This window comes from Lupinus angustifolius, chromosome LG16 (genome assembly GCF_001865875.1).
Source record: "Lupinus angustifolius cultivar Tanjil chromosome LG16, LupAngTanjil_v1.0, whole genome shotgun sequence".
Classification (NCBI taxonomy): Eukaryota; Viridiplantae; Streptophyta; class Magnoliopsida; order Fabales; family Fabaceae; genus Lupinus; species Lupinus angustifolius.
Window position 1 is genome coordinate 7,270,894 of NC_032024.1, and position 24,383 is coordinate 7,295,276.

The window sequence follows — 24,383 nt, forward strand, 5'->3', positions numbered from 1 at the left end:
TATAGGTGAATTGGGGAATTCTATCACGAATTCGGCAATTCCAAAAACAAGAAGTAGAAATTCTTAGGAAGAATAATTTGAACTATCTTATTGATTGAATCAAGAATTATAAGAAGATTGTATTTTGTAGAAAATGTCAATGAATGATTCTATAACTTCCTCTATAAGTTACTTATACAAACCAACCAAAACAACTAACTTTCCCTCCAATTTCCTTCCCAACTAACTAATCATAATAACCCTTATATCCTTACAATAATACTGCCCTTACAATAATATTGCCCTTACAATAATACCCTTAACATTGCCCCTACTTAGAAACATTCTTGTCCTTAAGAATGGAAATGAGGAAATTGTTTACATAGATCAAAGTAAAACTCTCATGTAGCATCTTTAGGTAGATGATGTTTCCATTGAACCAAGACCTTTGTGACAGCCCTACCTCTTCTCTTCATTGTGGCCTTGTCCAAAATGGCTTTAGGTTCTCTATCTTTTTTGCCTTCTGCTATGCTTGTAGGGATAAATGCAACAATAATTGCTTGACCAATATGCGTCTTCAATTGAGAGACATGGAATACATTATGCACTCTCAAATGAGTTGGTAGTTGCAACTTGTAGGCTATAGCTCCTACTTTGCTTAACACTTCAAAGGGTCCAAAATACTTAGGAGATAGTTTTTCATTTCCCCTTGCAGCCATTGAGATTTGTCTGTAGGATTGAAGCTTAACATAGATCTAGTCTCCCACCTGGAATTCAGTATCAGTTTTATGCTTCTCAGCCACTTGTTTCATTATGTTCGGTGCTCTCATGAGATGGAATTTGAGAGCTTTGAGGATCTTTTCTCTTTTAACTAAACTTATGTCCACCAATTGTACCTTAGACTCCCCTGGCAAGTAAGGAAGGTAAAGTGTGGGGGTTGTCCATAAACTACCTCATATAGAGTGGCTTGAATTGAAGTATGGAAGGTTGTATTGTACCACTACTCAGCCAAGGGTAACCATTTAGACCATTATTGTGGAGAATCTGTACACATGCACCTTAAGTAGGTTTCCAGGCATCTATTCACTACCTTAGTCTGTCTGTCAGTTTGAGGATTGTAAGTTGTAGATAGATCGAGTTGAACTCCTTGGAATGCCATCAACTCTTGCCAAATTTGGCTAATAAAAATGGGGTCCCTATCACTTGTTATGGAGTTAGGGAACCCATGTAGTTTGAAAACATTGTCCATAAAGGACTGAGCCACTATTCCAGCAGTATAAGGGTGTGATAAAGACATGAAATGAACAACATTACTAAGCCTATCCACCACTACAAAGATAGCTTACTTACTTTGTGAATTAGGATGATCTTCTATGAAATTCATAGTAATGTGTTGCCAAACATGACCAGGAATGGGTGATAGGCAATATATTACACACTATTCATAACTTTAATTTAGCATGATTGATGATTTTTGGTGCCTAATTGACTTTGTTTCACATGGTTTAGTGTTTTAGACTTTATTGGACTAATATTCCTAAAATGAGTTAATTTGGGATTATTTGGCCTGATTAAATCTATTATCATTTTCAGATCACATTTGGCACCAATGACATTTTGGGCATTATGGAAGTCGAGGATATGTGTTGAAGTGAAGATTGTATTTTTAATTTAGGAGTTGTTTTTATTGTAATTTAGCTTTGGTCCCATTGTTTAGGCCCAATTCGGTTTATGTGTGTTGGAGGGGTTAAATTCAGATTCCTCCAAACACACACACTTCTACTTTGCTTCACTTTAAAAAAGACACATTTTTTCGTTTTCCCTCTTTTTGCTCTGCTAGGGTTTCACTCATTCTTCATTTTCTCATTTTCAGTTTGCTCTTCCATTGCAATGGAAGGCTAAATTTCTGGACTAGGTTCCTTTGGTAATGTATCGCAATTCTTGAGGTTTTGTTATTGATGCATTTTCGGTTTCTTTATTTTTGATTTCTTCTATCTTATTTCTGAATATGGTTTGCTTAATTCCATTGCTTAGAAACTGGTTGGTTGAGTTTATCTTCACTTAGTTGATTTACTCTCTCTAGTGCATGAATGCTTAGTTCGTGTGAATTTGTTAATCGTTTCATGCTTATACTGATTTCGCCTAGTTTGAGGTTTATGTTCTAGAACTTTGAATTGATTATCGCTTAGTTAAATGATTCTCAAAAAACTCGGACGTTAATGGTTGGAATCCGAAAATAATCTTTTGAAACCGATGATTGAGTTGTGAACAAATGTACCAAAGAGATTTAGCTGTTTTATTATATTGTTTAACTACTGTTTCTGAATTTGATTTATGTTCATATTATCCAACAACAAAGAACCCCTTGTGTGTGTGTGAGTATAAGGTGTTTGAAGCTTTGCTTGAAAGATAATCATTGGGAAACAACCTATGAGTCATTTCCTAGTACTGTAGTTTTTAATTGCTATATTATTTGTATTGGGTACGACCTCGATTAATGGGCAAGGGTTGCAATAAACCAGTAGTAGCAACTATGTCATACTTGCACTGTTGGCATACTTGGCATTGTTGAATGAACTGCTTGATATCCTTGTTCAAACCCTTCCAGTGCAGGACAAATTTAACTCTTTTAGTTGTAGCATTCCTACTAGAATGACCTCCCACAATAGCATTGTGGAACCATTGTAATAATTCTTGTGTGGGTACTAAATCCTGGCCAACTACTAGTTTCTTCTTCCTTCTTAATTCACCACCAGTCCAAGTATAATGTTTGTGTCAAGCTGAGTCCAATTGTAGATGGGATATGATCTTGGCAAGACCTGGATCATATGCCCAAGTGGATTTGATCTTGTCCAATACATCAGAGTGAATGTTATGAACCACCAAAGCCAAACATTCCCCTTCCTCTTTTCTGGATAATGCATCAGCAGCCACATTGTCCTTGCCTTGTTTGAATTCAACTGTGAAATCCAACTCCATTAGCTTAATCAACCATTTATGTTGGAAAACAGTTGTAAGCCTTTGGTCCAACATATACTTCAAACTCATACGATTAGTCTTAATGATGAAATGCATATTGAGTAAGTAGTGTCTCCATTTCTGCACTGAAAACACTACACCTATGAGCTCCTTTTCATAAGTTGAGAGGGATTGTTGTTGTTGATTCAATAACCTACTAATGAAGGCAATTGGATGATGGGCTTGCATCAAGACAATACATATTCCATGACACGAGGCATCCACTTCTACAATGAATTCCTCTAAAAAGTCAAGTAATCCTAGAACTAGTGCAGAGCACAATAACTATTTTAACTCTCGGACTGCAGACTTGGCAGACTCATACCATATGAACCCTTCTTTCTTGACCATATTACTCAAGGGCCTTTCCGCTATCCCATAATTCCTCACACATCTTTTATAGTATCCAGCCAAATCCAAGAACCCCCTCAGTTGCCTTATAGTAGTAGGCATTAGCCAATCTTGTACTTCCTTGATCTTAGCAGGATCAGTAGATACTCCTTCTACTGAAATAAAATTCCCCAAGTACTCTACTCTATAGACACTAAAATAGCACTTAGATTGCTTAGCAAATAGATTGTGACTCCTCATAGCAGCTAAGACCATTTCCAAATGGACAAGATGTTCTTCCAAATCATGATTATATATGAGTATGTCATCAAAAAATACCGAAAGAAATTTCCTCAAAAACTCCTTAAACATTGAATTCATTAAACTTTGAAAGGTAGCAAGGGCATTGGTAAGGCAAAAGGGCATTACCAAATACTCATAATGACCAATATAAATCTTGAAGACAGTTTTGTGTACATCCAAAGGGTCCATTCTAACTTGATGATAACCAACCCTTATGTCAATCTTTGAAAAGACACAAGATCCATGAAGTTCATCCATCAAATCATCTACTAAAGGAATAGTAAATCTATCATTTACAATGCCATTGTTCAACTCACTGTAGTCTACACATAATCTCCACGATCCATCCTTCTTGCCCACCAATATAACAAGGTTAGCATATGGACTATTACTACTCTATATCACTACAGCTTCTAAAATCTCTTGCACTATTTTATCAATAACATCCTTCTGTTGTCTAACATACTTATATGGTCTCTTATTCACGGGATCAATGAGTTTCATCAAGGGAATTCGATGATCACGTCCTTCTCTCCTAGGAGGTAACTGAGTAAGTATGATGAACAAATATGCATATTGTTAAGAACATCAATTGATCCATGAATCTCTTGTTTCCAAGCATGAGTAGTCAAAAAGTGAAGCATATACCCATATTCAACACAAACTTGGATCATAAATAATTGCACATCCTTGTTCAAGACCTTCTCCAATGCTGATTTTTTACAGTCTTATACCCCAACTAAGAAGAAACCATTAGGACATGTCTTCTACCTTGCACAAAAAATTCCATAGACAATTTGTCAAAATTCCATGTGATATCCCCCAATGTAACCAACCACTCGACCCCTAAAACCACATCACAACGTCCTAGTGAAATTAGCATAACATCATAGGTGAATGCAGTGTTTTGCATGATCCAACTAAAGTGCCTCACAACTTACGAAATATGCACCTTTGTTCCATATGCCACTATGACCATTAAGGGTTGTAAGTCATCAATCTTGCATCCCATCTGTTTGACCATGTTGATATCCAAGAAATTGTCAGTACTACCACTATCAATCAGTGTATGCAATGACTTCTTGTGATATCTCCTTGTGATTCTCATTGTTCTAAAATTTGGTACTCCAATCAAGGAATTGAATTGCTCCCTTACCTCCTCACTTGAACTTATTAGGCACTGACCTTCATCATTTGCATCCTCCACTTCCAATAGGTGGATTTGTAGTTTCTTATGTCATAACTCATGCTCAGGTGAATAAGGTTCATCGCAAAAGTAGCATAACCCCTTAGCTCTTCCCTCGTTCATGAAAGCTGGAGATAAGTTCCTTGCAAACCTTGTTTTTGGCCTTGAGTTCTCTAGTTCTGCAGTTGTACTTGGTTTAAGTGTTATCAAAGGCTTTTGTGTCACTGATGGTTTGGCCTTTAATGTCAACCCTACTTGAACAATACTACTATGGGAAGATTCATATAGCTTAGCCAATGCAAAAGTCTTTCTCACTGATTGTGGTTAGAACATTCTCACCATCATTTGCACCTCATTCTTCAACCCACCTAAAAAAAACTCCATGTGTATTCTGCTGGAAGGTTCAATCTAGTAATTATTACATCAAACTGCTCATGATACTCACTAATTGACCCCTTCTTCCTCAACTGCATTAACTCAGTCATAGGATCATCACAAACCTCACCAAATCTTTCCATGATGACCTTTGCATATTCCCCCCATCTAGACAACAAATTCCATAATGACTTAACATACACATGATGCCATTTCAATGCATTCCCTTCAGAATGCATAATAGTTAACTTGACTTTAAATTCTTTAGGAGTATCATCAATCATAAAGTATATTTTCACATTGGTAAAGCCATTCCTTTACATTATCCCCACTAAATCTAGGAAACCCGATTTTTAATAACCTAGTGTGGCAAGAATAAGGAAAAGATTTATCTTGCCTATTACCTTGGTCTGATTGGTAATGTTTTGATCTCCATGTTGAACTTTCCTCCTCCCTATGCTTCTACAACAATTCTTCAACAAAGTTCTTTAAAGACTCTCCTAATGTTCTTTGTAAAGAACTAGCCAACTCCACCAACTTTAACTCCAACCTTTCAGAGATGCGATTATCAAGCCTTTCCTCCATCTTTCTTGCTGTTGCTTGCATAGGTGTAGCTTCTGCCATGATTCCTCCCAGGAAAAAAACCTGTTCTAGATACTAATTGATATAGATGTAGGTAAATTGGGAAATTCTATCTATAAACAAGAAGTAGAAATTTTTAGGAAGAACAAGAAGAATTTGAACTATCTTATTGATTGAATCAAGAATTACTAGAAGAAGATTGTATTTTGTAGAAAATGTCAAAAAATGATTTTGTAGCTTCCTCTACAAGTTACTTATGCAAACCAACCAAAACAACTAACTTTCCCTCCAATTTCCTTCCCAACTAGCTAATCATAATGACCCTTATACCATTACAATAATATTGCCCTTACAATAATACCCCTAACAAGTTCTTTACACTATCAGTATATCATACACCATTTATTTGTATTACTTTTGTTAGATTAGTGATCGTAACATATGAATAGTGGATGGTTTACATTTTTTATACTATCAATGTATATATATATTAAATCCATAGAATATGCTCATTTCTGATTGTGGGGATAATGTAAAGGAATCCATAGAATATGCTCATTTTTTTTGATCTCCATGTTTTGATCCATAGAATATGCTCATTTATATTAAATCCATAGAAATGGGCACATATATATATATACATTGTGCCCATTTCTGATTGTGGCAGTAACTAGATTTTAGGCCCACTAAGATATGATATTGTAGTACATGTATAACGGATAGCCCATCAAGAGATAATAATTCAGGCCCATTTCTATCATATATTTGAGCATGATTTCAAGTTATTTTTTGGATTTTCCACCACCATAGTCAGGGAAATCCATAGCTATGATTCCAGTTTGTCAAGATATGAGTAGGTTCAAGCTTGAACAAATCGCAGTGATGAAAATTATAATATCATTCCTCCTCTTTTGTGCTCATGAAAGATATATAAAGGCACATAATAATGACTCAAACATCAAAATATTTAAAAAGAAATTATTTTCTGCAACCATTAGGGAGGTGAGTAGGTATTCACATGTTTGTCCCAAGATGGTGAATGAGTATGTGGAATATAAGTATGGTGATAATGAAGAGGAATAGTGTGATTTTGATTTGAAGGTAAGAAGAATGAGTATAATGATGATGATGAAGAACAGTAAAGTAATATTAATTTTGAGGTGCGAAGAGTGAGTACGACATGGATGATGATGAGTAGGAATGGAGAAATAGAGGGAATGAGATTATTAAAATTGCAATAAAATCTTGGGGTCTAAATTTTAAACTTGGGATAAAAAATAACTCTCAATATAACACTAGTTTACAATTATATCTAGACAAGAAAAAGTGCTTGAAGCTTAAAATGCTAAAAGCTTAAACTTCAACGCTTTTGATCATGATTCCTGTAGTGACTTGCAAGCAAGATAGCCATCATATGTTTTTAATTTACCCAAAAAGTGTATATCCTTAATAATTAATTCCCAATGCAGCTATCAAGTGTCTATGAACAAATCCATCTGCTAGTAAAGTATGCAATTTTGCATTATTGCATGACAAGGCTACATAACCTAGAACATATGTTCATAATATTATGACAATAGCAAAATACATGAATTATAGCTAAAGTCTTAAAGGTGTCCTATGTTGTGACGATAATCAGATGGGCTTAGCAGTATATACTGAATACTGAGCATCAAATAGATTAAAAAGGTTAGGTTTAACAGTAGACTTATGGGCACATGTAATGAATTTAAATTTAATTATAATATGTTTATTATGCATTCTGCATTACATTATATATATATATAGTTGCTGTGTTTATTTTTTTCTTACCATATACCTTTTGGTTGATCCATGAAATCATTAGTTTGACCTTTTTTCCTACCAAATCTCTGGCATATTTAGTACAATTTGATTTTCCATATAATTTTAAAAAGAGGAGTGAGTGTGCTTAATAGTCAATTGTTTATCTTTCTTTTTAATTAATTGTCATTTTCATACAGTTAACCATTTGATTAACTATTTATTGAAATTATTCTTCTAAAGGAATAAAGTAAAGTGATACTTATGAAACTGAGACACATTGAAAAGTAGTGGTGACTAATTCCCAAAAGAAAACAAAACAGAAAATTATAAGAAAAGAAATTAATGGAGGTGAAAAGGACATAACAAGGTGATTCCTTATTATGATCCAAAACCCTAGCAAAGTCATAGCTAGACTTCTATTGACCAAGGACCATTTCTTCTTAGGTCCTAGTCCCTAGAACCTCATATTAAAGCAATTTTTTTATATCAAATCACTGAGTCAATTACTTTATACCTTATTCCATTCTCTGATCTTTTGATGTACCCTTTCCTTGACCTCATGTGGTTGTAGACATGGTTCATTATTGATTCAAATTTTCCAAACATTAGGGTCAAGACACTAAATAACTCTACACAGGTATTCAGGGATATACCCTTAATTAGTATACCACACCATTACCAAGGACAAATCTCACTCTATTTAAGATGACCTTTCAATATATATAGAGATAGTATAAGGGACTGAAGAATAATCCTTGATAGATGATATATATAAGTGCTTCTTTGAAAATTATAAGTCCTGTTATTATTGTTGGGTTTGGGTCCATCAAAGAATTGGACCACGCCATAAGGTTTCTACTCTCTTGGTCCCCATTATTATCTTTAAAGTTTGGTTATAAGATCAAGTTGGAAGATGTAGAAGTATATAAATCTCTTATTAAATTTTTTAAGCTATTCAGCTTTTCTAGGCTGTGAATTAATATGAAAGAAAGGACCACAAGAAAGTCTACCATGGAAAGTATTTCAATTTAGATTAGCACAAGTAATATGTGAATATGAGAAGGAATATGGAAGTAGATGTTCTGTTTCACAAAGTGTGTCACTTCATGTCATTTATTGTGATTGGTAGAAAAAAATGCATTTGAATTAAAAGTTTAATAATTAAGTGTTTTTCTGATTAACCACAAGTGATGATACATGAAGTTGTAAACTTTTTGGGACAGAAGATGTGCTCCCAATGAAATATGAGGATGCAATCACAAAGCATTAAAGCAAAAGGACAAACACTTGGTTGAACAATCCAAACCCAAGTTCCAAGAGAGAAAACCTCCTATAAGGTCTCAACCTTAATGTCATATATCTAAACTAGTAACCTTTTGTTTCATCTTGTAAACCCTCCCAACCACCTTGAGAACATATCCTATAATTGAACTGAAATTCATTTTTTCCCTATCTGGTACCCAACATAGAAGAAAAATATAAAAAGAAAGTTAAGTATTTGACTGAACTATATCCAAAGTTAACTTTATATAGGCCTACTTGCAATTAGCTCTAAATGCAAGGTTATTGAATAAGTGGAAATGTTCCATAGCTAGTGATTGTAGCTAGCTAGGGATATCTTGCATAACTGCATTTTATTTTTGTGGACAAAAGAAACCTACTTTGTAACTCCCATTTCTTTTAAGAGTAATGCTATATATTTATGCAATCAAATCCAACAACTTAATTCTTCCAAGGAGTGGGAAAGTACATTTTGGTGTTCTCTACAAAATATTTTTCCCACAAATATATAGATGAACAAGGTTATTCAAGTTTAATTAGATTCTCGAGTTTTAGTGTTCGAAAATACAACCGCGCTTGTTAAAGTGATCATAGAGGGTCATTTTATTTGGCTCAAACATGATTGTTTTTGGTGGATGAAGTGTACATGTAGATTTACACACAAAAAATAGAGAATGTTTTAATATGATACATAACATAAACCATTATTAGCTTATGGACTCTCTTCCCACCTTTGGCCCATGTAGGAGCCATGAAAAATAATACTAATGATAATTCTTGTACACCGTATTTTTTATAAACAAAAACTTAACTCGTGTCCTTATGAAATATAAATCAAATTCTGAACACAACTTTGTTGGCTATTACCCACCACATAAATATAACATATAAGCACTTAACTACTTATATAACTCTTGCACAACACCATTAATTTATGAAAACTAAACTACAAAATTTAATTGGTTAAACAAAATATGTGAAGTTCAGTGTAGAAAGAAGTAAAAAAAACATTGGGATGCGTAGGGAAGGTCATAGTCAAGAAAGCAGAAAAGATGAAAAGAAAGAATAGTAGTAATAGTAATAGTAGTAGATGAGAAGAGAGAGCAATAAATAAATAAGGTACAAAGTTACAAAGAGTTTTGGACATTACAGAAACATAGCGCGCTTTAAATGCGGAGCAGACAATAGAGTCAGCGATTTTCGTGAAGGACATTGTCAGCATCGCTTCTCAAACAAGCCATGATGTGAAAGCTCAATCACTCCTTCATCACTGTCCCACACATGCATGCACATCATAACACACACGGCCACAATGCTAATAAATTTAATTACATTATTGCTAATTACTCTTATTGCATATTTACATACTTCATTGTGAATTTCTTTTTGTTTAGTTTATACAATTATATTATATTAAAGGTGAAATCCTACATTCATTCCTTAACTACTTAATTTTAGGTTAGGATTGAGTATTGTAAGTTATTTTAGTTTCAAATAATTTCTGCAAAATTTTGGCGTCGAACAAATAAATCTTTCTAGTCAGCTTTGTTAGTTTAATATGATGTGGAATAGTGTTCATCTTATCCTTCCTCGACATCTCTATCATTCTCTAATCTTTGCAAATTGGTATAATGATCCAAAAACTTGTATTTCTTTAATTTTTAAAAGATCAAGTTTTGATATTTCTTCTATATTGGGTTAGCACCTCTAGTATTGATTTAATGCAATTTGCTTATAAAAAAAGAGATAAGAGAGAGATTGATTAGGGGATGGCAGTTGCAAGGGAGGTCGAGGTGTAGGATGAAGATGAACGACATACGATTAAAACATGTCACGCCACTAAAAATTAATGTCATTGATGAAAAAATATTTATTTGTTAGACATTTGAAACATAAAGGACTTATTTAAAATAAAAAACTTATGGTTCTTGTTACTCACATAAAAAATAACTTAATTAACCATATAAAAGTTATCTGTATTAAATTAGTATGCACACATAATTGTTTATAAAATAGATGGACGAGTTACTAATATTTTTTAATAAAATATTTTCTTTTCAAAAGCATACACTCATTTTGTGAGCCTGGTAATAGGTCCAAGCACATTTTTTGATGAATTAGGGAAGTGCAATTGAAGAGAAATATTGGATCTCACTATTCCAACATTAATTTCCTAACTTTAAAATGATTTTTTTACCAGGAGTTATTTTAACTGACACAATTTTACTCCATTCAAATAGAATCATTACCCTAACAAATTTTTTATATAAATACTTAACATGTATATCTAGAAAGAAATTATGAAAAGTGATTACATATTTTTTATTTTTTACAAAGGTGATTAACTACTACAATACAATATTTTACCCTCTCTCTTCCCTGATTTCAGTTTTCACTGACTAATCTATATGCATAGCCCTTAGCATAGGGTATACTAGATTAAGAAATTGAGGTGGAAAATCTAATTAGAAAACGTACCAAAATGTCATTTAGCAACATAGTCCAAAGTGTACTGCATTAAACAAACCAACCAACACCATGCATGGCCTGTATTGTTGATCATATAGTCATCATAACCTCATAATTAATAGATATAGCTGCTTACTGTGAACACTTTTCTTCAGATGTCAGAGTTGAAAAAGTGAGAGTTAAAACAAATAACTTTCGATTATAAAAAAGAGACTTTTTTTTCTTCCTTTCTCTCTATCTCACTGTCAATTGAATACTACTTTTTCAATGTTCATCAATCATAAAGCAATCGATTACAAAATCATTTCCTCACATTTCACATCAGGATTTGCATTTTGTTCCGCCAAAGAAGTACTGTATCCCTCTGCCCATTTGCATTTATTGTTCTCTTTTCGAGAAATGGGCCACAATTGAGTTATGAACTACCCCATCAGATTATTTTTTAAATAAAATCTTATTAGGTATTTGATGTAGATTAAGAAAGTTACAAACATCATTAAATTTTACAATAGTTGTATATGTCATTATACAAATTGTTATTTTTTAACAAACTAAATCATTTTTTTACCAACAAGCAATGATATAATAATATAATGTCTCACTAGATACCGAAATAATTAAAATGTTAAATGTTCGACTCTTGTGAGCAACATTTGTTGGAAGGAATAATCACACATTTTGAAATAAATTATTTCATTACCCATAAGGTGAGGGGATATTATTGGTATAAATAAATTAAATCATTTTTTATTCTACTACAATTATTAGAATAAACAATCATTTATTTTTCATAAAACTATACAAAAATCCTTTTAACCAAGAGCAAAACAACTCCAAAATCATGATATTTATCCTTTTAAAATATTCCACCATGTACACAACTTTATTTTAATTAAGGCTATAATTAATCGCCACACTTACCCACATTTGGGTTACACCTAAAAATAAGTAATTTTCATAATCATCTATGGTACAAAAATGTTATAATTTGATTTATTTACTTAAAAAATAATTTTAATATCATTATTTCATTTAGATTGTATGAAAATCATTATTATATAGTAAATTAAAATTTTCATAGCAGTATCAAGGATGTCCTTCATCATCTACGTGTACATACTAATCCTTTTATGAAAGGTAGAGATTACTGAAACAAAGTTCATCCCAATCGATAATTTTAAAATATGAAGTCATTTGTTTATAGTAATAATATATATATATATGAAAATCCTACTAAATTTATAACCTGCTGTAAAAAGTTTTATGAGAAAAACCATTCTCAACATAAATCTTAATTTTGTACCTTACATTCATCACCATCCATCATATCTAAGATGAAAATTTGACAACTTAAATTTTAGACTTTATTTACTGTAATCAAAATTTGAACCATCAAATATTTTATTTAACAATCCAAATATGTGAAATCACAATCCAAATCCCCACTCTCTACTGCTTCTTCTGTCCAACCTTGTATCCTTCTGTGTGTGTCTCATTCACACACATTCATATGTCAACTTCAAAGGGTACAACTTTATTCCATGTGTCAATTGTAACAATGAATGATGGTTATGACTTTCCCATTTTGTTTATTTAACCAATTCATTATATCATATTGTTCATCTCTTACCTTCACCCTGCTTAAGCGCGTGAATATTTACTAAAACTTGATATATTTACATTTCAAGTTAGATAAAGAGGCAAATATTAAGTATTAATTCTATAGGAATATTAATATCCACACATAAGGATATATATACAAATGGTGAGGTTTTTATCTTGCTTTTAAAAAATCAAAGGATGAAACCTTACTGTACCCTCGTATACAACAAGGTGACAGAATAATATGAATTATGAAACTGGATTAACTATTTATTTGGATATCCCTAACCTTCTTTTGATTTTATTTTGTGTTATTTTTTAAATAAGAGGAGGAAAAAAACACACTTCTAGCTTATGTTTGGATTAAGTGAAAAAGAATGGAATGAAAAGAAAGGAAGAGAAAATAGGGTGATTGTGAAATTTTTTCTTATTTCATTCCTTCTATTTTCTTTCCCATCATTTTCTATTGTGAACCAAACATAGCATTAAAGGTTTAAAACTGAACAAATACACATTGTTTATTTACACTAGAAATTAACATCTTATTTAACAGTCAACGTCAAATGGGATGAAAAATTGGACCCTAGTGGACCTTGACATGTCTTTTCACACTTTTGTTTCTCTTATCTCATTTCTTATCATACATATAGGTGCCTTGCATAAAAATGCATGAAAAATGTTGGGTGTACTTCCTTTTTATCCTGCATACTTCTTATGTGTTAATTTGAAGTAAGGAAATTTTGTTGAAAGGGACGATAAATAACTATTTTTATCGGGTGAAAGAATTTGTTTTTTTTTTTTGGAATATTGAGCACAAGAGGTATTCAAACTTCTTTACAAAACAATCCAACATAGGCTATTTGTATAGTATCTAGTGCAAACCTGAATGCCAATGCTTTAGTAATATATTAGATCAGAAGTTAGTTAAGACTTACGAAATCATAGGAGTTATTCTAGCTTATTTGGATTTAGTTCTAGACTTCTAGTATAAATTATACCTCAAGGTGTTGCAACAAAAAAGAGTTAATGGTAGTTCGACTAGGAAGATCGGTACGAGGAGAAATATTATTTATATATATATATATATATATAAAGAAATATTAAGGAGTTTTATGTTCTTAACTCTATATTTAGGTAGAAATTCTTCTATCCAAAATAAATAAATCATTAGGTGGATATAAACAAAAAATAAATTGTTAGTTAGTGAGGTTCATTATATTGTTCATGCAAACATACTAGATAAAATTAGCCAAAACCGGTTATAGTAGCTAATTTAATTGAACCATATAGGTTGTACTGGTCGATTTTCATTTAAAAATAAATTCGTTAATGTAAGTAACTTAATTTTTACCAAAATATTATTATGAATGGTCAAACACACAACAATTATATTTGTTTATACTTCTAACACATGATCTACCACCAAATCTGATATTTTGTTTTAACAAATGGATAGAGGATCAAACACAGCCTTTTTTTGCTTTCAATATTCTCATGTCCCATTTTAACTATCATTTAAATATTTTAATTTTCATTATTTTATATCATAAGAAATAAAAAATGGGTAAGTTTTATTGAAAAAATTAAGACACAAGACTTGTGATTTTCAAATACATCATTCCCAAAAATGATTTAATATGTATACAATAACAATACAAGTGTTTTTTACACTGTTAGTCAATCATCCACCACTCATATATTAATCACTATTGACACTCTAACAAAAGTAATACAAATTAATGATAAATGACAATACAAATGGGTAAGTTTTAACAAATGGATGGAGGATCAAACACAACTTTTTTTTGCTTTCAATATTCTCATGTCCCATTTTAACTATCATTTTAATATTTTAATTTTCATTATTTTATATCATAAGAAATAAAAAATGGGTAAGTTTTATTGAAAAAATTAAGACACAAGACTTGTGATTTTCAAATACATCATTCCCAAAAAGGATTTAATATGTATACAATAACAATACAAGTGTTTTTTACACTGTTAGTCAATCATTCACCACTCATATATTAATCAATATTGACACTCTAACAAAAATGATACAAATTAATGATAAATGACGTATTATTGACAGGGTAAAAAACTTTACATTGTCAATGCACAAATTTTAAACTCTTTCAAAACAACATATTTATATATGAGTCTTTATCCTCCTCTTGAGGGATGAGGTTTACGAAAATCCTTAAAATAATATTCAAGCAAATAGCACTATAGCATCAAGATTTTGTATGGCACCCGCAACTGCCTCGATTATTTGTATTTGCACTATAAAACGAAATTATATCACACTACGACAGTACTACCGACATGTATTTTTAAGTTCATTATTTTTGTTGTTGAACATTCACATTTAATTTTATATGTCTTTCACATTTGTATATAATGGAAAACCTACTCTAATATAATATATCTATTTTTATATTTTGATACAATTCATTAATTTATATGTAATTTATTCTGCATAAGAGAAGTAATTGTTAAAAATATTTTACTATATTTCAATATATAGGTGTCATGCTTAACTCATGTAGATATGGATTGAGCAATGACATCCCACTACTATTAGTTTGAATGTTAGAAATTTTGGATCAAACATATAATTTTTTAATTATGTTATGATATTATTTTAATTAATCAAATTAAAATGATTCAATTCAAGTAAAGTTATGGTCAATGATATAATTGTCCAGAAAGTTATTATCTAGATTTTAAAATTTTTTCCCCCTATTTTTATGATGTATAAAAATAGAAATGAGAAAATTGTAGAGCACCACTTTTCATGATAGAATTTGAATTCAAAGAAATTGCTCTTCATGAAAGAGTGTGAATTCAAAGGATATCACTCTTGATGAAAGAACATGCATTCCTTATAAATTAAGGATTATGGTTCTCAAGTCATATACACCAATCAATAAATGAGTTCCATATTCTAACATCTCATCATTAGAAAAGGATAAATAATCATTATAGCTTAGTGATAGTGACTCATTGGAACAATGACTATTTGTCCATGAAGTCTTGAATTCAAGTCATAGGAGACTCTCTTTACGAGGAATAAAATAATGCAAAAGATATTTAAGTTTGTGGGTGATATTCAGTGGTTTCATATAGGTCTGGGTCGCATTCATGACTGAGGTGTTAGAAGGTACTTTATAATGGACTTGATGCTCAAGTTAATATTTATATAGTGAAGTCTTGAATTCAAGTCACATGAGACTCTCTTTAAGGGGAATAAAATAATGCAAAAGATATTTAAGTTTGTGGGTGATATTCAGTGGTTTCATATAGGTCTGGGTCGCATTCAAGACTGAGGTGTTAGAAGGTACTTTATAATGGACTTGATGCTCAAGTTAATATTTATATAGCGTATGAGATAGCTAGAGAGTAGAGAAATGGGAGATAGACAATACTTACTTTATAGTGGTCTCCTATATTTATACCAATTTTCAATGTCATTACCTTGCTCCATGGAAGATCTCATAACGTTATGGATGAAGTTATGATCCAATTCCATCCAGTTCAGTTGATCTTGCAGGCATATGCTTGGGTAAATGCAAGAACAATATAATTTATACACATGGTTAATCATATATGTTCTTTAGGTAAGTCTTTTACTAATGAAAAATTGATTAACAAATTTGTTAGATGCTTGAATAGACCTTATCAACCAAAGGTCATTACAATTGTATAAGTAAAGGATTTATGAAAAATGTTAATTGCAAATATCTTGGGAAAGGTAGAAGACCATGATGTGGAACTCAATTACCTCATCCTAGAATTGTAAAATGTCCAATTCCTCTAAATGAAGAAGTTTGTGAGAGTTTTTCTTCATTTGAATGGGCCTATAGGCTATTGATGATTTCATGCTTCTATCATAAATAAGTATATTTGTTATTAATTTAACATTTTGTTGATGACTACTGTACCCTTCCACATTTGAACTTGTATATATTGTTTTAAGGTTTTCTTAAAATCAGCTCTTACCGTTGAGAATAAGTATAATAAAATGTAATCTTTTATAGGATTAGAATTTTTTTACTATGTTAAAAATAAAGAAAGTGCACTATTACATTATTTATTCAATAAATTTAAACAAAAAATTTCCATTTTATATCCTTATCCTTCAACCTTAATGATTAATGTTAAGACAACTCATTATATACATATACATAATATTGGATCCTGCCCTTAAACTAGTAACTACATCTTGGACTAAACCTAATATCGTGACTGAAAACTGAGTCAAAATTAAATAGTAACATTATATAAATGAAAGTTAATGAAAATGAGATATATAGGATTTTCTTCCTTGTTTCTATTTAGCTAATTCAGAAGCATAAAAAATTAATTTAAAAAGTATATAATAAAGTCATTCATTATTAACCTTTATCATAAACTTTTGGAGAATTGATTACTGAGAATAACTTTGTTTTATTATGGTACTGATGCCTAAAAGTGTGCGCATTCATGGCATAGTGGAATATCTTTTAAGGAAAGTGGAGAGTCCTGGTTTACCCAAAAATAAAAGTAAGGTTGGGCTTTATCACTTGACTTGTTACTTAGGCATGTTATGTGAAGTATATTTGCTTTATCACATGCAGAAGAAAAGACAGATCGAAAATATTCCTCCATGCAAAAGATTGTATATATATATATATAACTTTAGAGAAAGATTCTATGTCCTAAAATAATCTTGTCTCTTTGCCTTTAGCTAATCAAATTTCATAAAATAATATAAAAATGTTATTTATATTTTTATAATTTTTCTTTTTAATTAAATGTCACTTTTTAATTAAGTGCAAAGTATCATCTCCGTTATCTTAGTTAATGAAGCAGAAGAAAACAACAACTAAATGCTCACGCCTTTTCCCTTCCCTTTAATATTTATAATTTAATTATAATCATTCACCACTTGCTCATTATTATTTTCAAAGCTAATATTTTTTAAAACTAATACTAATAAAATAAGTATAAAAAGTAAAAGACAACTAGATACACAAGCCTCCCTACTTATTGGGGATATGAAGATAATAGATAAACATAATCTTATCCTCGTAAGTAAAGATATTCATAAGATAAACAATCTTAAGGTTGCATCGATTTTTCATCCGAAAAGAAAAGGAACAAGGACCTTCCCATAATGCTCACTTTGGTTTTGGGAATGAGGAAAGCTATTCTGCTCTCTCTTTTCTTATTTCATTCTCTTTCTAACAGAGAGAAAGAATGGGGAAGCGCACAGCAAGCAAAGATTTTCCCCAAGTTATATTAAGATACATGACAGAAGTGGGGCCTATATGAAAAGCAAGTTATAAATCACGTAGATATAGGATTTGGTACAGCTGTTGGAGACTGTAAACATGTGTGTGGGTTTGGACTTTGGATTCAAAAGAACGTTGAAATTCAACTCTTTTATATATAAGATAAGTAACATGGATTATTAAAATTATAACATATATTCTATTTAATTTTTTTTATAAAAATATGTATAAAAATTTTAAAATAGTAAACATGTCATGATTTAATGATCAGATGAGATAACTTATTTCATAATATCAAGAAATATTTTATTCTTTTTATATATAGTTATCCTTCATTGAGAAACACAATACAATTAGATTGGAATTGAATTGAATATCTTTCTGTGTAGGTATTTATTAGTTTCAAATATTGGAAGAGTCAAGTGGTAGGGTCGGCAGAATCATCGGAAACTTTCATTCCCCAATACATTCTCTCTCTATTCTTTCTATCTCTCTTTATTATCTTTAAAAAAGAAACTTACACTCAAACACACGTACATTAACATATTTTAACATATTTTGTTAATTAAAAATGATACATGATAACTAGTATGAAGAATTGAAAATGGTGTAGGATTGAGGAATGGATGAGTTGAAAAAGGTCAATCCAACTTAATTAATTGTTTCCATTTCGAATCTTGAATAAACAATTGTATTCCTAATGAGAAGTTTGATGCTCTTTTATTTATTTATATATATATATATATATATATATATATATATATATATGTGTATGTATATATATGTATATAATTTCAGGTTTGAATGTTTGTGAATGAGAAAATAGGCATTTAGAGACTTTTTCCCTTTTAAATTAGAATACATTATACACACTTCAATAATTTCTTTTTTTATTTAGAGACAAAAGGTAAGTATTGACAATGTAAGAGTTTTATATATTGTGAGTCTATCATTTACTATTCATATTTAATAATCATTTACTCTTAAGAAAAGTAATACAAATTTATATTAAATAATATGTTAAACATATATAAGTCTTTACACTAATATTGCATAAATATTAGATCTTATATTGTTAATTTCTTATTCTTTCTCTCACACACATGACTTCCGCGAATCTAGCTTCTCATAAATCCTAAAATCTAAATGTCCCACGCTAGTGTTGTTTTAAACAAAGTTATAATAATAGAAACATAATTAGAATTTTGTCCTTCCAAGCAACCCTCAACTCTCTTTCTTTTATTCTCATATAATTCCTTTCTCAAAGCACGTTCTCTCTCTCTCTCTAAATCATATCCCAACAAATAAAATTTAATTTTTCATCTTCCTTTTGACTCTTAATGCCATCATCACTCAATTATTGCTGTAAAGTTCTAAATACCCTCAGCAAGGGACAACACTACAACGTGGCAGGTGCATGTTCTTCATCCTCGACAGAAATCATTTGTCCTAAATGGTATCTCATTTTTTTTTTCCCAAATCAATCAGAATATTACTTTTTACTAATTTTTGTTTTTTAAAACTTTTATTTTATTCACGTATTAATATTTGATTATTCTAACACGGGGAATGAGACATTGTTTGAAACAATTAATCTCTATCACCGTCTCTCTCTATTACACACAGTCAGCTAGCATTCATGTCCTCTTTCTGCAATGCTTTTGTTCTGTTTGGTACCCTTTATTTCCTTTTACATAATGGTTACATGGGCACTTTCTTCGAGCAGTTATTTTACATTTGTGGCTTCATATAATTCATGGAAAAAGAAATCCTCCTTTCTTCAATTTGGACTATTGTGTTTGTCATATATTTCTTTCTTTTACCTCACTGCCTCATATGAGGGGACCAATATTAAAATTAAGTTACTTTTATTTCTATTTGGTACACCTCCAGAATGTGTCTATGTGACTTTGTATCAATTTTGTGATAAAGTCAATTCCTTATACAACCAACATGTATGGTTTCATTGAATCATCAATCGCGCTCTATTAGTATAATTTTAGTGGTATAAGACCCAACTAGATCTTCAAATAGACTAAAAGATCAAATGTCCGACTCCTGGGAGCGACACTTGTTAGGATGAGCAATCAAGCACCCGAAAAAAATTAATTTCTTACCCAAAAAGATGAAGGGATACCCTTAATTATACAAAAAAATATATATAAATGAGAATATTTAGTCCTTATATAGATGTTGAGAAGCAATATTTTTCCAGGAGGAATTTTATGCATCTTCTGTAATGAGCAACTAAAATCTTCTCATCAACTTTACTCTTCTTAGAGATTCACTTACCTAGCTAGTTTGATAATTGATTTACAATTGGCTGGATTTTCTCATTGCACATTCTCTCGACCCTTCGAGCCATTTCACCATCCATATGGACATGTCAATCAACAAGAAATGTCAGAAGTTTTGGAGTATTATATGATTAGCAACAATGTGGTCTTTTTGGCTAGCCAGAAATGATATTATCTTCAACTTAACTCAAACATCCGCTCAACAGGTTGTAGAAGCTTCAAATATGAAGTCTTGACTTTAAATTAATGGTATAAGTGACAAGCCTATAATAACATATTCTAATTGGGTTGCCAACCCGTGAGATTTTCATATGAAATTGTTTTAAATTACTTATAATTCTTAGATACATCATGTTTTTCTGAATTATAGTCTTGTAATTTATTATAACTTTTTACCTTTGGTACTCATTAATAAAATTTGTTTTTTTGCTGATAAAAAATATAGATGGTGAGAAATGTAATTAAATGCCTGGTTAGGATGCTCTTGTGGTGACATAAATAAAGGGTTCTTAATGGATTCTTTTGACACAATAAATCTACTAATTAATTGGTAGCACATTTTCCTGATTGAATATCTCTAAATTCTTATGGATAATGTTAAGAGAAGGAAAAGATAAAAAATGATGCCAAACTAACGATTACTTGGAATTTTAAGCATACTGAAATATGAGGATTAATGCATGAACTAATATAAAGAAAATATGGGGTACTATTGGTGTGCTTCACATGAAGGAACTTTAGTGGAAGCTCAAATATTTAAGCACGTACATGTCACAAGTGTTAAACTCTTTTAAAATGAGAGTGTATGAGAGCATTAATCAAATGTGTGGAAGAATACAATCAGCACTAAATGGTCTTAAAATACTTGTAAAAGTGCATATATCACTAGAAAGGAATGACAAAATCCTTGAAGCTCTTCAACCCAAGTGGAGAACCATTACTGTTGCTTTGCAATTGTCAAAGGATATGAAAAACTCAAGACAATATAAACTACTTGGATTATAAAGTCCGTGAGTTATCTTTAATAAAGTTTTGAATTTTTAGTTGTAAAAATGTATTTTACGTAGAGAAGACTATAGTAAGTGGGATAAAGCATGCTGAAAAGATTCGTGTAATTCTCTAAGGAGAGTGTCAATCGATGAATTGAAGTAACCAAGAATGTCAGAATTCGTTACTGTGATTTGAGTTTTCGAATATATCCTAATACTTTTGAGAATGAACCGTTAAGCATTGTTGCTTCCTACAGTTACTCTACTATCACTCCATTTGTTCATATATGATTGTTTGGAACTTGAATCTTCTGTCCCTCTATCCCTAGTTAATAATATTACATCCAATAATATAAAATTGTTAGTTTTTATTTTATAATGTTTTATTTTATCTAAGTAACACTTTTTAATTGGTTGGGACATGAAATGAGGATAGAGTTGGGGACAACTGTTTTGTGTCCAATTGTTTGGTGCCACACTTACAAGAGCTTGAATCATCTCCTGTATTAGAAAGTCCAATACTAAAATGTGAAGCCCTGATTGATTTCATTATTATAATACTTTTTATTTAAATATAGTTTAAAATATGGATGATTTTTTTGTTTTGTAGGTCACATATTACTTACTATCTTATTTGATACTAAACCATTTAGTATTTAAGAGAGTCTAGTTTCCATTTAAAATGATTCTAGTTTATCTAACGAATTTTCCTAATACATCATGTTAGTTCATTAGGCTTGGTGGAATGAATCTTTCATAAAAATGTAAAGTGCCCCATCCCTTATTTTGATAAGATGATGTTGGGATAGACCTTTTTGTTCTTCAAATATATAAAACTATGTATTTAAACTAAGCTATTTGATCTAATGCCATTCTTCTTCACTCTTGAAAGTTTAAACCCTTCTATGTAAGCTCTCCTTTTTGATGAGGACATGTGTACAACTATTTGAGAACAGTCTGTTTCATTTTTTTAGTGTGGCATGAGCTAATTACAATTACAATCAAAATCAAAATTAATAGTAAAGAAATTACAAAGAAAAATAGATAATTATTTCAAAGTTTTAAAATAACATATTAGTTCTAAATAAAAATTAATAATTAACAATTAAAGATGTCAAATGAAAATATACATTCATTTAAAGTATTATTATTTGTTCTTTTAAAAACTTAAACTCATCAATTAAGTTGGATTAGAGATCAAAGACTTAAACTATGTTGATTTTTAACACTAATGTAGCATTTCATATGCCTGCGACATGGAAGGAGCAATGCACATTTAACTCTTTCGGGACTTAATTGAAACATATAATCTTTGATGGATTAGGTTAGATTGTATCAAATTTTTTCAAGAACCCTAATGAAAACATCAGCCATAAACCTTCAACATAATAAAAATTCTAAGAAATTTGTTTTACAGTATCATACAAATTCCCTATTTGCTTTTACCTTCCTCCTTCCATCAGTAGTTCATCTACACCACCCTCCTCCTCCATTTCCCCCACATTAGCACCTCCATTATCATTTAAAATCTCTAAATCTCTCTCTAAATGTTTATCTCTAAAAATTTCATTTACTAAATATGAAACAAATTTCATCTTAAGATTTAATTAGCTGCCGGATATTAAACGTGAGCATTGGCAACTGCACTCTCCTTGTCATATATAAAAAAAACTTTGCTTATAAATAAGTACAAGATTTTATTTCACTTGAAACGTAATTTTATGTGCCTGTGATATATATAGCGGGTCTCTTAGCAGATCCTTACGATGCAGCACTACAGTAAGAGAATTAACATTCATTCATTATTATAATGTCGGTGATGTTTACTTGACAACCTCAAATGGCCCACCGTAGATAACACCGTATTTGGTGCTTGTTTTTTACTCTTCAAATATGAGTTTAATCATCTCCCATACTTTATCCTTTAGTACTAAAATATCAGAGATGAGGGTTGAAATTTTTTAATATTATTTTATTTAAAAATAACTAAAATTTAGACTGTTTATTTTTTCTCATGTCATCATAATCAGTATTTAGCACTGAAGAGAATTTCTACTCTTAAGTACAGGGAGGAGGAGAGAATATGAATTACTCTTTTTTATAACGGCTAACAATTACTCTTTATAATATAACACTTTAAATATCAAATAAGTTATTGAGGGGTGAGTATGATACAAGGAATGACAAATTTCTTAGCAATATCTTGAGGTCTAAATCCTACGAAAATAATTCACTCCTATGAATTGATCACATCAATAGGGCAATAGATTTAGTTGTATTGTATGATAGTTCACTATCATTATGTGTAGTAGGGATCCTCTCATATATTTGAGAGAACAGTCTCACTTCACTTTTAATTTTAAGAATAAAAATGTTATTATAATTATAAATAAAAGAATATAATTATTAATATATTTTGTTTTTATTTTGTTTTTTCACAACACTTTTATCTCAGATAATAGGAGACAGACTCCATTATGGGTTAAATTATTTTTCAGCCATGCATGCATATTAATTATAGTGACAAATCATCAATTGGGACATTCCACAGGACAATGGGTCTTGGGACCTTAACAGTGTAATTCCCCTTAAGAGAAGGAAATATCTTAACCTACCGTCCAAAATTGTGAATAGACTACTCCTAATATTATAATCAGGAATATATATATAGTGAATGTCATGACTATGAAATTTTATAACTTTTTGTGCGCAGTCCTAACCAACTAATCAACAAAGTTTAAAGAAGGACAAATATTAGGACTTTTCTTCTGTTTTTTTGTGCTAGATGAGTATGTATTGCATAATCTCTTTCAATCAATGTCTCCAAAGGTATAATAATTATTATATAAGAAGGACAAATCTTATCATTTACATCCATATATGAGTCATCTTATAATTTTAACTTTGATGA

The 24,383-nt window shown here is 30.8% G+C and overlaps 1 protein-coding gene across 1 annotated transcript; it reads right to left on the bottom strand.

Moving 5' to 3' along the window:
• On the bottom strand, positions 381-698 carry LOC109329271. Its single transcript, XM_019562952.1, has one exon. It carries the CDS (start codon positions 696-698, stop codon positions 381-383), a length of 318 nt encoding a protein of 105 aa, XP_019418497.1.